Source organism: Boleophthalmus pectinirostris, unplaced genomic scaffold, assembly GCF_026225935.1.
Source record: "Boleophthalmus pectinirostris isolate CB_2022bp ecotype Guang Dong unplaced genomic scaffold, ASM2622593v1 HiC_scaffold_8, whole genome shotgun sequence".
In the NCBI taxonomy this organism is placed as follows: Eukaryota; Metazoa; Chordata; class Actinopteri; order Gobiiformes; family Gobiidae; genus Boleophthalmus; species Boleophthalmus pectinirostris.
Window position 1 is genome coordinate 26,307,829 of NW_026571515.1, and position 12,907 is coordinate 26,320,735.

At 40.2% G+C, this 12,907-nt stretch overlaps 2 protein-coding genes across 5 annotated transcripts; both read right to left on the reverse strand.

Annotated features, from left to right (window-relative positions):
• Positions 1-91: 91 nt before the first annotated feature.
• LOC110164559 (glucose-6-phosphate 1-dehydrogenase-like) lies at positions 92-4,267 on the reverse strand. 4 transcript variants are annotated; one of them, XM_055166292.1, is made up of 13 exons: positions 4,040-4,267; positions 3,728-3,765; positions 3,531-3,639; positions 3,415-3,454; positions 3,237-3,327; positions 3,003-3,161; positions 2,707-2,832; positions 2,530-2,623; positions 1,681-1,867; positions 1,358-1,593; positions 1,069-1,145; positions 898-990; positions 92-798 (listed from the first exon to the last, which is right to left on the reverse strand). In XM_055166292.1, the coding sequence occupies exons 1-13, from the start codon at positions 4,253-4,255 to the stop codon at positions 705-707; spliced, it is 1,560 nt and encodes a 519-aa protein (XP_055022267.1). In that variant the 5' UTR covers positions 4,256-4,267; the 3' UTR covers positions 92-704. The 4 variants fall into 4 exon arrangements, with proteins under 4 accessions (XP_055022267.1, XP_020785276.2, XP_020785275.2 ...); XM_020929617.2 differs by having other exon boundaries at positions 92-281; positions 733-798; positions 3,237-3,454; XM_020929616.2 differs by having other exon boundaries at positions 3,237-3,454.
• A 336-nt stretch (positions 4,268-4,603) lies between these two features.
• galnt6 (UDP-N-acetyl-alpha-D-galactosamine:polypeptide N-acetylgalactosaminyltransferase 6 (GalNAc-T6)) lies at positions 4,604-12,709 on the reverse strand. The gene is given in 13 exon segments (XM_020929952.2): positions 4,604-5,137; positions 5,734-5,826; positions 5,828-5,893; positions 5,970-6,071; positions 6,166-6,297; positions 6,384-6,584; positions 6,673-6,790; positions 6,870-7,104; positions 8,213-8,362; positions 10,124-10,237; positions 10,240-10,295; positions 11,029-11,634; positions 12,568-12,709. Coding segments are annotated over 12 exon segments (1,863 nt in total). The 5' UTR covers positions 11,511-11,634; positions 12,568-12,709; the 3' UTR covers positions 4,604-5,023.
• Between the last annotated feature and the right edge of the window lie 198 nt (positions 12,710-12,907).

The window sequence follows — 12,907 nt, forward strand, 5'->3', positions numbered from 1 at the left end:
TATATATATTTATTTTTCTTTATACAGCCATTTAATTTTGCTTTAACAGTAGTAAACCACTTTATGCAATTAACTTGAGTAACAAACAATGTCACTGGGCCAATAAGAAGTATATTTAGGTCACAATGTTCTTGGCATTGCATAGATAAAGTGTAGATGTGTGCCCATCCCCAAAGGAGAGGCAGCTCAAACACATGTTCTTATGGCTGGATTTCCCACAGTCTTCCAGTTATTGGTACTGGCATTATTGCTGATGGGACACTCCTGGTCAGACTATGTGCCTGCCAAACAGACAAATGATAAGATGACATAACATTACACAACATAAAGAACAGATTTTACTATGGGATGAATAAAAGGTTCAAATCAAGCATCCAGATGGTTTAGTGTTAAGTGTTAATATTTGGGTTATGAGAATGAAAATCACCTTACCTTGTGCAGTACTGGTTTTAAAGTGACCTGTTTTCATTGAGTGACACATTTTCAAGTTACCAGTTTTAAAGTTATAAATGTTAATTTTGAAGAGTTGCCTAATCAATTGTGAAAATATAAAACAAGTGAAATGTATTTTACTTATTTCTAAAATTTAACGGTGAACATTACATATCTAGCTGCTACGTGATTCATAAAAGTCCATGCAAGTGTCAAAAGGATCACTGTAAACAAGTCCCCTGTGGCCTCAAGTTAAATGTAAACATTGAGCATCATGTTGTACAGTGGGGCTGCACCCACTTGTATGTCCCTCCATACTGAAATCCAACCCTTTGCATTAGATCATCTGCCTCAGTTGGACCACGGCTGTAAAATAATAATAGTTTAAAAAAAACCATACAAAGTGCACAAAATGAAAAGACAAACAAGTTAAATAAATTATGGAGAAAAGACATGAGAATGTACCTTCCATATGTGTAAGGTATAGGGGTTGTTTTTTCTTGCTCCATCTTGTGGAGGAGTGGAGTGAAAATTCTCCAAGCCTCCCGCAACTCATCACTTGGACCCAAACAAGGTTATTTAAAATTAATGGAATGTTACTGCAGGACTTAACTGTGATTAAACATTAAGACCAACCTGTGGACAAAGTGCATCTGGTTACCACAGAAGACATCCAGTATCAGTCTCTCATAGGCATCTGGCAACTTCACATTCTAGGGACCAGGGACAGGAGTTGAGAATTAGCACTAGCTATTCACTCTGTATGGGTCACAGTAGCTCAAATTCATTTTTATATTGCTCCTGTTTAACGTCAATGAGGCCTGATTATGATCATTTGGGTGTATGTATTTTGGTAAAATATGCTGATAAAATGACACTACTCTTGACAAAGAAAAGATGATAAGTTAACTCTTTGGTGTTGTACCTTATATCTGCTCTTGTATGTGAGGTCCAGCTCTGTCTCCTCGGGGCTGAAGTAAACTCCAGGTCTTTTGGTCATCATCTTCAGATAGATGGCCTCATCCGGCTGCACCCGCATCACCAACTCATTGCGCTGGCACCTCCCTCCAAAAATATCCCCTGGGACGTCAGTGAACTGTAGCCTCACTTCTGCTTTCCTCTCATTCAGGGCTTTACCACAGCGCAGAATAAAGGGAACTCCTTTTTGAAGAAAATGTGGTGAAGTTATAAAATCATTAAGTTATAAAAAAAGAGTAATAAAAGTGCAATTCAAGACATTGTTCTCACCATCCCATCGCTCGTTTTGGACATAGAGCACTGCTGTAGCAAAGGTAGGTGTGCATGAAGCATCTGGGACAGTGGGGTCATCAAGATAACCAAAGCGGGCCTGCCCCTCCCCCCTATGGTCCCCCACATACTGTCCCAGGACCACATCAGAGGCAGAGACCGGCGCCACGCATTTCAGCACTTTCACCTATAGATAGTGAAACAAGCATGTATTTTTTAACATAACATAAAAAATATGAGGTATTGCAACACATGAGCATGTTGTAACCTAGGGCTAGGCAATGAGTTCAATTTTAAATGAGATGTCTAATAGTCAATGACCAGCTTGGGTCTTCAGCCAATCCTTTGTCAGCATGTGGTTTGAAAAGAGTTTGGACTTTCAAGGAAGAAATTGGGTAATTTTTTATGGCAGTGGTTGTGGTTACAAGCTTACCAAAATCTGATTAATATCTAATTTCTGAACCTTTAAAAATACTTAGTTTATAGAACATGCAGTTTGATGTGAGCTATCAGAGGGACCATGATAAAAGAAAAATCAGATATTTGATGTTTACATTTGATGTTAAAATCATTACGAGCGAATAGAAGCGCTCAAAATGAGTTTCCTTCACAGGGTGGCTGGGCGCTCCCTTAGAGATAGGATGAGGAGCTCAGTCACATGGGAGGAGCTCGGAGTAGAGCCGCTGCTCCTCTACGTCGAGAGGAGCCAGTTGAGGTGGCTCTGGCATCTGTTCCAGATGCCTCTTGGCGCCTCCCTCGGGAGGTGTTCTAATTTTCTTCTTTTTACTTTATATATGTACAAGAGCTACAGACCCTAACTATGCCCATCATGAATGGCTGTATTTTTACCTTTTCATCTCGCACATCATCAGAGTTAGTAGATGCAGGCGTCTCCATGGCAACCAAACAAAGAATCTGAAGCAAATGATTCTGCATTACATCACTGCAAGAAAGGCAAACAGATTAGAGTTAAAAAATTGTTAAATTTTTTGTGTGTGTCTGTTGTCTGTTTTGTATGTGTCATACCGAATAATCCCAAAGTTATCAAAGTAGCCTCCGCGTCCCTGAGTACCAAAAGGCTCCTTGAAAGTGAGGACTACACAGGACACACTGTTCCTGTTCCAGATTGGCCCAAAAATGCGATTTCCAAACCTGTTGGAAAATGCATTATATAAAAGAAATAGATATTTTGTAAGGTCCTGTGATGGAAAGTTTTTTAACCAAACAACTTCAGCATCCCGTATGATAGCAACAGCACTGTTTCAACCCAAAATAGTAAAATTAAATGCCCAGTAGAGATAGGACTGAGTTTACACACAAACCTTAGCACCATGAGATTCTGCACCATCTCTTTCCCCAGGTAGTGATCAATGCGGTAGATTTGGTCTTCTTTAAACAGTGAGAAGAGGTGAGAGGAAAGCTCCTGTGAACTCTGAAGGTCATGACCGAATGGCTTCTCCACTATGACCCTGTTCCAACCCCTGTTCCACACAACATCAGCTGATCAGAATGTGATTAGTACAAGTATGCTGAGGATTTCAACAAGCTTTACTGACTTGAGACTGATGCAGTGTGCACTGATGTTAGTGGTAACGCTTTGGTACACAGTAGGAGGCAGGGCCAGATAGAAGAGTCTGTTGGTCTCAGCTCCATCAGGGAGAGATAATAAATGTGCATTGAGTTTGTTAAAAGAGGTGGCATCGTCATATTTTCCACTAATGTAAGAGTTTTTACTGAAGAAAGCTGTAAGGCAGTTGCTCTCTTCATCAGTTATCTAGACAAAAAAAGAAAAACAAACCACATTCATTCACTGCTTTAGCCACCAGATAATTTCATGATCCTTTATATACCTTCATATAGGGCAGACATGCTCTTCTGATGTCATGGACAGTTAGATTAGAACGAGCAAAACCCACAAAGTAGGTCTCATTTGGGAGCAGGCCATCTCTATAAAGCCACCTATGAACAAACAGGCCAAAGGCAGTGATCCATCATATTGGGCAAGAGTTACATTTTGCAAGAGTAGGTTTTCTGAATAAGAACTCACCAAAGTGTAGGGTAGATTTTCTTTTTTGCAAGATCTCCCTGAGTAAGACAAACTAATAAGTGACATGTAACCAAGTTTAGATACCAGAAGAAAACAAATGTCATGCACATTGATAAGATAAACTCTGTAACAAACTACTGGGCTCCCTTTAAGTGAACAGAATAAAGCCCAACTTCAGTCAAGATAAGCTTAATCAAATGAGGTCAAAGATAGCAACATAGTCAGCTTTAAATACAACTACAGTACATAAAATTACAAGGGCACAAACCACAGCTTTGAGTTTCTAATAGATATTTGGTGGTTATTACTCACTGAAGCTCCAAAGATTATGAAAATGTGGGCCTTGTGAGTGGACAGTGAGGCTCCATACAGTTCTCTCCTCAGTTGACCAATAACTTCACAGCGGTTTAAAACTTCAGAGCACATTTCTGCACGCTCTTGTTCCACCCAATGAACCAAACTCTGGACTTTCTCCTGCTTCGTGCTTGTGCAGTAAACACGCTGTGTGGAAATCTCACTTGTCATCATTGCAAGGCAGGAAAATGCAAAAAATACCGCCACCTGTTGATCCAAAACCATATTGACCCAGGTTCATGAATCCCTTTACAGTTAACAATTATACATGCAGCTTACATAAACAAATGTCAGCATGAATTCAGTGTGATTTCTTTTCAAAATTTCATTGAAACTTGTGTAAAGCAAGCCAGTGTCTCCTGGTTTTACGCCTATTCCAATGAATGAATAGAATGTGCCTTGACCACTCCTTATGTCAATTTTGCTTGTCAATATATAAGTGCAAATAAGATTATAACATTAATGGAAAGTGCTACAAAACAACAGAAATAAGTATCAAAAAAAAAAAAAGAATGTCAAGAATACAACATAATGCATTTTATTATAAAACAAGCTTCTCTTTTATTACAACATTAAATATGGAGTGTCGCTACATGGTATTTTTCTCACCATATAGTTTAAAGCACTTTTTTTTATATTATTGCAAATCCCAGCCTTTTCCACATGGTCAAAGCTGCCACTCCTCTCAAGTCCTTGTTTACCCGAGGGACACCCACCACCTTTCAACTGTGTTTCCTGAGTTTCCGTCATAAATTAATTTAAAACAAACATGCCAGCAAATGGCTCCGCACTTCTCTTTGCGGTGTCTTCCCACTCATTATTAACCACTTGTCTGTACCACAAAGTCCTCGCAGCTCCGCAGCAGGATCACTATGTCTTTGGCCCCACAGGGTGAGACTTCAGAGTGAGAATTAAGTTTTTTGGTTCATGTGTTTGTGGTGGTCAACTGATGGTCCAGTGCTGGAACAGATCAGCGGCGTTACAAGAATCCATCTGAACCTGCCCTCCAATCAGCCGCAAACACTTTCCACTCTGTGGATTCTTCAGGAGGTTTTCCTAAAATAGAATAAAACATTTGCACAAACAAGATACTTATCAGGAGGTCCATGACAATGGCACACTTAGTCCAGTGACAAAAATGGACAGCACAATAAAGATCAAGAAAAAGTAGAATCCCTTGCCCAACAAGGATGGTTATATTTATTTTTCCATAATAAAACCAGCGAGATTACATATTAAACTGCAATACACATTTACATCCCTGGTTCTCGTTGCATGACCCCCTCATCCACATTAATCATATTCCATTTTTATCATGTTTATATTTAGCAAAATATTACTAGTTCAGTTTTTACTATTACTTTATAATTACATTCCATATAAATGCTACAGGGACATCTTGTGTAAACTGACTTCTAACAATTTTGTAATGGCTTGTCATTAGCTTAACCCCTTGACTAGCTAAAGTCATGTGAACTGTTTCTATTATTATTATTGAAAAAAATTAATAATAATTACCTGGGAAAAAAAGCAATGACTGAATGAATTAATTTCTTGCACCTCTAGGCCTAGTCTTCATTTTCATCACTGTTATTTTATTATTCTGTAGGTTACAAGTGCTAAAACATGACAATGAAAACACTACTCCTTACCTCTGTAAAAACCCACTCCTGGTCCGGTCCTAAAACAGTGCCTTTTCCTTTTAGCCAGCACTCTTCAATCTTCACTGCATCTGGCTGCGCATAAGGCATGAAGACATAGCTGTTTACCAATGTTGTGCCGTAGCTCTCTGTGGGATGTGTATTCAAAGTACTGCAAAAACATAATACCCAAAATAATTAAGAACTGTTTCATGAATACATGATACATATTTTGTCTGGTTTCGAACCTGGTTTCCACCCATATTGTGACATTGATACATAATCATGGCTTTGCCTCCTTGATTGTTTTCACCCACATCCAGGCAGGTCTGTGATCCAGAATTCTTGATCTAAAGCAAACATAGCCATAATAGTATTTATAATCAAGAAGACTGAACTCTGTGACCCCTTATCTCTATTTAAATGAAAGAAAACGCAACTCACAGCTCCAAACTTGACTGGCTCCAAATCTGGGATGAAGGCCTCTGGGTACACGGTGTTCAAATACCAGGTGAAATTCTTGCACTGCAGCTTCTCCCTTAGAGTTACACGCTCAGAAATGTCTCCATACTGTTTCTATGAGAGATACAATTCAAACGCATGTTATAGTTCTTTTTAAATTCAACTTAGAAACCAGCCAAACTCAATAAACAGACACTTACCTGACTTGCCATATTGGCTGCATTCTGGTTGCGACGATAGAAGATTTTCTTGAAGTCGTCCATCCAGACCTCTGCGAGGCGTACCTGGTTGCGTGTGATGACTTCAGTGCCTTTAGGGAATGTGTGGGGGCTTTTTGTGCGAAAAACATGTCCGACGACAGAACAGGGGATAATCTCGAGCTGACCTCCACACTGCCACACCTGTCCATTTCACACACACAAAAAAAAAAAACACAAAATTCTTGTCAAATCTATGAATCAAATCTATAAACAAGTTACTCAAACTCACCCTGAATGACATCTCCACATTCTCACCACCCCAAATCTCCATCTTGTCATCATAAGTCCCAATGTGCTCAAAATATTTCTTTGATATTGAGAAGAGGCCTCCGGCAAAAGTTGGTGTTCTGATGTAAAAGATAAAGGATGTTGTAAAATCACATTAAATGTGCATTCAATTCAATATAAAATAAAATGGTGTCTTACTTTACTGGGTAAGTTTCATCTTTGCGTAGCTTCTTGGCATCCTCTGGTATAGGTTCCCATCCAAACGTCAGACTCCAATCGAAGTTGCCACGGTTGTAGGCACGATTAGTGGCCACAGGTTTGTGAAACTGAAATGAGTTCAGGTCAATGGAGCTGATCTCTGGGCTGACCACAGCGGTTGGCTCCTCCACGATACGGTGCAACAGCGGCTCCAACCAGCCGTGGAAACACTCACCTGCAGGAAGAGAAAGATAATTATGTTTTATTGGAGTGAATAAGCAGTTGGCACGTATGGCAATAACAGGTGTGTCCATGCATTAACCGCTCCGATGATTTAAATATAATTTATCTAGAAGTGTTTACTTTGAGTCATGAAGGTCAAACTAAAATATTTGGACTCACAATAACCTCAACATGGTAATTGTATTCTTTGCTAACAGTTTTTAGGTTGCGACCAGCCAGCTGAAAATAAAGAGTTTAATTTTGCCATATGTTTACAACAGAATCTTAACTGAAACCACTGTAAAAACAGCACTGTTACAAGAACTGACAACCACAATAAAATTAGTTCCACCTCTGGGTTTAGCATTCGCAACAGGAAGTGGTTAAGAGCTCATTCAGGCACACCATGTACAGTTAAGCCCAAGATTAGAGCCTAGACTCATTTCACATGATTCAAAAAGTAATAATTGGTTATGGCTGGAAGCGAACAATATATGCATACCTCAACAGATTAAATGATTTTCATTCTCATTTTTTAAAGCATCCCTGTGTGCTCAACCCGCACTGGATTATAAGACACATTGTCATTAAATGGTCTATTTTCGAACTTTTTTCACAAATAAACCGCACCGGACTTTAAACAAAACACAACAGTCGATGGGTTAGTGGGACTTTGTTTGGCGCGTTCACGGTGACTCTGGGCTTTGTTCATTTGTGGTGTGTAGGGAGGGTGCTGTCTGGGACCGCTGGATTGTTGGCGTGTTCGCAGTGACGCAATTGTTCAGTTGTGGCTCAGAAAGGCACATTGGACTCGCTTTTTTGGTTCATTTCTCCGTTAAGTTCTTTATCGGCGTGGGGTGATGAATGTGGCTGTGGGTGTGTTTCGCTGTCTGCTCCGTGCGTGTTTGCGTGCGCTGCGGGTGGTGCGGCTTTGTAGTTTACTGAAGTTGTGCTAGGGCGCTCTGGCTTGCGGGACTCGCGGTCGTTTTTTGATGGGGTTAGAGGCTTAAGAGTGTGTCTAATAGCCTGGAAAATATGGTATTTGAAAGTTTAGGTTTGGTACAGAACAGATTTACTAATCTGAATAACTTGGGTCTCAATAGTCTTGTGTGATTTCTTACAGTGAGCATCCAGGAAGGTGAGAACTTCCCCCTTTGCGAGACTGGCTCCCAGGAGCCGAGCAGTGATCAGGCCCTTTCTCTCCAGCTGCCTCACCACACGCACGATCTTCAGCCCAGCCACATGCTCCTCCAGCTGGCCTTTAAGATGCTCTGAGGAAACATAAAACATTCAATTATGTTAATCACTTCACAAAAAAACAGTTATTCATATTATCATATTCATTATTCTTCTAGTGATTAGTCACTGTAAGAGTTTAAGTGAATAAGCACTGGATTTAATCAATCACAGTGAAGAGGAAACTTTCAGATGAAGCAGATGGCATGAATTTATATTAATTATTAATTATAATTTTTGTCATATCACACACCCCTACAATGACATCTGGGCTTCAAATTGTGGTTACTGGGAAACAACCAGATGAAGGATGTGCTTCAGTGGTTTCTTCTCATGGAAATGTCAACAGTCATAAATCCTATGCTGCTTGACAACACCAATTATTACCCAATACAGTCATGAAAAGATGGGCAGTAGTGACGCAAGGGCAGTACCTGCAGCAAGCTAAACGAGAGACTTTGCACAATACACAGAATTCTGTTTGTTGGTCTTTAACCAAATAAATGTGATGATTTAGAAATGCACATGCAAAATAGGAACTACCAGTACAGTAGGACACACCCCTTGAAAATGTTTTGTGACCCTTTTAGTAGAATGAATGATTGTGCCTGTTCTCAGCAGGCATTGAACATTATATATTAAAATTAAACATTTGAAATTTGAATGATTACAATGATAATATAATTTAAACAGCGTTCCCATTTGTACCAGTCAAAATAACACTAGAATAAACACTTACTATGATGATACTGGGGTATCATAAAAAAAAGGAAAAAAAAAAAAGTACAAATGATGTCCTGTTATCTAGCCTTGGATAATAAAGCGTAGTTGTCAGTTTAATAGTGGGAAATGCTTTGTTTAGAAAAACTGTGAAACACAATGACCCACACACGTCAGATAGGGGCTATCAGCTTCGTCAGCCAACTAATGTCATTCTGCCTTAGATTATAGTTGTGGCACAGGGCCAAACAGTGAAAGAATTGGGTGAATTGAGACGCCTGAGCAACATTCTGTTAAAAATATTCAACTCTGCTTTTCGCAATACAATTTGTATTTTTCTGCATTTAAACCACCTGCAGCTAATCCTCAACATCATTTATCATTATCTGGAACTGTGATTTGTCCTCAGCCAAGTGACAAATGGTCAGCAGCCATCAGAAATAACCCAAACACTTCCTGGTATTTGCTTTTCGTGCCTTTTAAAAATATCTCCATTGTCCGCTCTTAAAGGTAAAAAGTCACAGCAGGGAGCCTGCTCCTAGAGATGAGTTTACTGATAGCACAGGCAACAGTTTACAAAGTTCAGCTTACAAATAATGAACAGTGCGAGTTCAAAGCAAATAATCTTTGTGTTTATAGCCAAGGCATGAAAAATGATCTTTTATGTTACCTGGTGATGTAATATACAGTAGTCAAATTATCTGGTCCATAAGGGAAATTACAAAGTATCTTAATATAGGCCTAAAATATATACATTAACATAAACTTTTTTTAGACAATTAAAGCAGACCAATTATGCAAAAATCGACTCAGAGCTTTTAACCATGTTATAGTGGTTATATAGTTTCCCCTCACCATTTACCCAGTTGCACAGCATCGTTTCCCCTTGCTAGGGGGCCGAAAACTTCACTGTGCTTGTTTTTGATTATGTTTACGGGGGTGTCAGCTCTCACTGGGCTTGTTTCAGATTAATATTACGATATCAAATTATGTGCAAATTATAACTGATCCATGGGTATCATATCTTTATTGCAGGCTCAAGCATAACATGTCTTCTTTAAATTAGTGGTCTGTACCTGCTGTACTGGCGTCATCCACCAAAATGATTTCTTTGAGAAACTTGGCCGGAGAGGTGTGGAGCACGCTGTATACAGTCCTAAGGAGAGTGGACCAGGCCTCATTGTGAAAACTATAATGACACTGGTGGTGGGCAGAGGAGGGCAGCGGCGAAACTTTCTTTCCACACACCTGGCACAAAGGTGGGACACACAATCCAGAAAGACAGAGAGAGAGAGAGTGAGAACTGGCATCAAAAACAGAGGAAATTAAAGTCACAAAACAACAAGTAAGGCTCTGTTCAGGTAGGTCTGTGGACACAGTCAAAACCACAATAAGGAACAAGCAACTGAAAATGTGAGGATCTGTTTGCTAAAGCTGCAGAGTATATTTACTGTAAAGATGGAAGTTAAACAGTGACACTCAAACTAATGTAAAGTTAAAAAGCAGTATCAGTGCTTCTTTTATTATAGAGTTTGATTCCACACTTTAGTTGCAACATAATAGTTTAGTCACAGAAAGAAAATGTCAAAGAAAATACATTCTATGACCATGAACAATATATTTGAAATACATCTGAAATCCTGACATAGGATCTAAACAGGCCAGTGCCTTGGTGTATGCACATGCTTACTGACAGATTCCATTTTTGTTTTTAATGTTTGTGTATTTCGAGAAATATTTGTTTGTTTTGTTTGTCATCTTTTATAAAGTAAACTCAAATTATGCAGGACTTGATCACTGTTTGTTATACTTAGGCATCACATTTATTAAAGAGTTACTGTATGTTTGCAGTGACGTGGAAAGTATTAAATCCATGTAAATAATTGACCAGCCTCTTCATGACCTCAAAGCCTTATCGGCCCAACTGTGACTAAACCAGCAGGTCTGTAGAAAAACACCTGCTGTCACACTTAAGACTTACTCTGGGGGTCTGGTGTCTTCTCCAAGGCTACGGCTCAGCGAGATCCGGTCACTGGCAAACTGGTTAAAACAGTGCCTTGTCATGCCATCTTCGTGTTCCTTTTTCTCTTCAGGAGTCATGTTGTCTTTCTGAAATGCTTTTCCATCTGCTCCTGGAGCACTGGGGTCCTGGGGAGGTCTGTCCAGGTGGGGCTTGAGCTCTGTTAGTGTGTAGAAGCCAGCGGGACAGTTGACATCCTCTGTGGGCTGCTCGTGAACCGGGGGAGGCTGAGGAGCTCCAATCTGGAAACCTATATTGTGCACGGCACCTCGGACCATATCCATTACCTTGTCCCTTTTGTCAACAAAATCCTGAAACCAGGGATCCCCCGAAGGTGAAGTGGCAACATCCTTTTGGAGAACAACTAAAGCCAACATGAAGAGTGCCCCTCCAAAGACAACCAGTTTTAGGGGGGACATACGCCGCCGTAGAAACAGCCGCATGTCTTAAGTGTAGAAGGTTACTTTCTGCAACACTTTAAGTCACCAAGGTAAAAAAAATAATGAATTCCACAGCTTTGTTCCTTAGATGTACATCTCTCTTGGGTATGTCACCACCAAGCTCACTCTACAAAAGAAAACATGTCAGGAGTTTTAAAAAAAAAAAATAGTATTGAACCGGTTTCGTGTGTCACCAACTCGTGTAGGCAGTGACACTCCTCGCGCTCTCCCTTCTGAGGTAAAGAGTCCCTAGGAGCCAGGTGGGGCAAGCGAGCAGGTAGAGAGAGAGCACAAACACCACACCTCTTGGTAAACACCTGACTTCATTTGCCCCAGCCACCCTCCTCCAGGACCCCACGTGGCTGCGGCAGATAGCAACACTGTTTAATGAGTGATGCACACATCTCCAACGACACTGTCTTTACTGTCATCTTAAAGGCGAAGGCTATAGGCTACCCACATCATCTGCCTACATATGGGCGAGGCAAAACATAATCACAACACGCAACCTTGGCACAATCTAGATTAGACAGTTTCCTGAAATTAAACAGGATATGAATACAAAGCAAGGGTATCAGATGTGTACTTTAGTGATCACAGTTGGTGAGACTCACTTTTACTAAGCCATTATTAATTTACACAAGTCCAGGCTCCTTCATTATTGATTTAAGTGGTGGATACTCATTGGGACAACCAGTTTGTCCGCTCTGTTGCCACACAACCAACCCTTGACAAACTACCCAGCCTAAATCCTAAAAACCTGTCGCACTGACGTGTCTCAGGCAAACATTAACATTAACCCATTAGTTCAAGTATCATCTGTCTCGAGGACATATTAAGTTAACTCCGAAATGATAAAGAGTATTCAATACAACACTGTCTTGAAACGAAGTAAAACGAAAGAGGAAGGATGACTCGCAAACTTGACAAATCTGAAAAACTGCCTTAGGAAAGAAGCGTGTCGCCGTATAAAACAGCTCAACATACTACTTTGCTACAATGACTCCACCACGCTTTTCGAAGACACTTGTTGAGCGTCTCCTTCTTTAGCTTTACTTACCTCCACCAAGAAGATTTCACCTGTCCAGTCTGATTTTACGCGCTCCCTTAATTGGCCGAAATGCCGCACTTTGCAGTCTCTCCTCTCCTGTTCAGCTGATCTGAAGAGAAAATATTTCAAAAGGAGCTGGATGGGGCAGGTCTGTCCTCTTCGTCTCTTCCTTCTACAGTGAACAGGTGCCATTTGTCGGAATGATTACCAAAAGTGAGACCCCTTCTGGCCAAATAAGGAGATTGTTTCAATAGCCATCTAGTATCATTTTGCCATTAGACAGGCCTCTGTTTAGGCTACAACTTCGTATGACTTTTGTTTGTAATAGAAATCTCATGTAACAATTTTG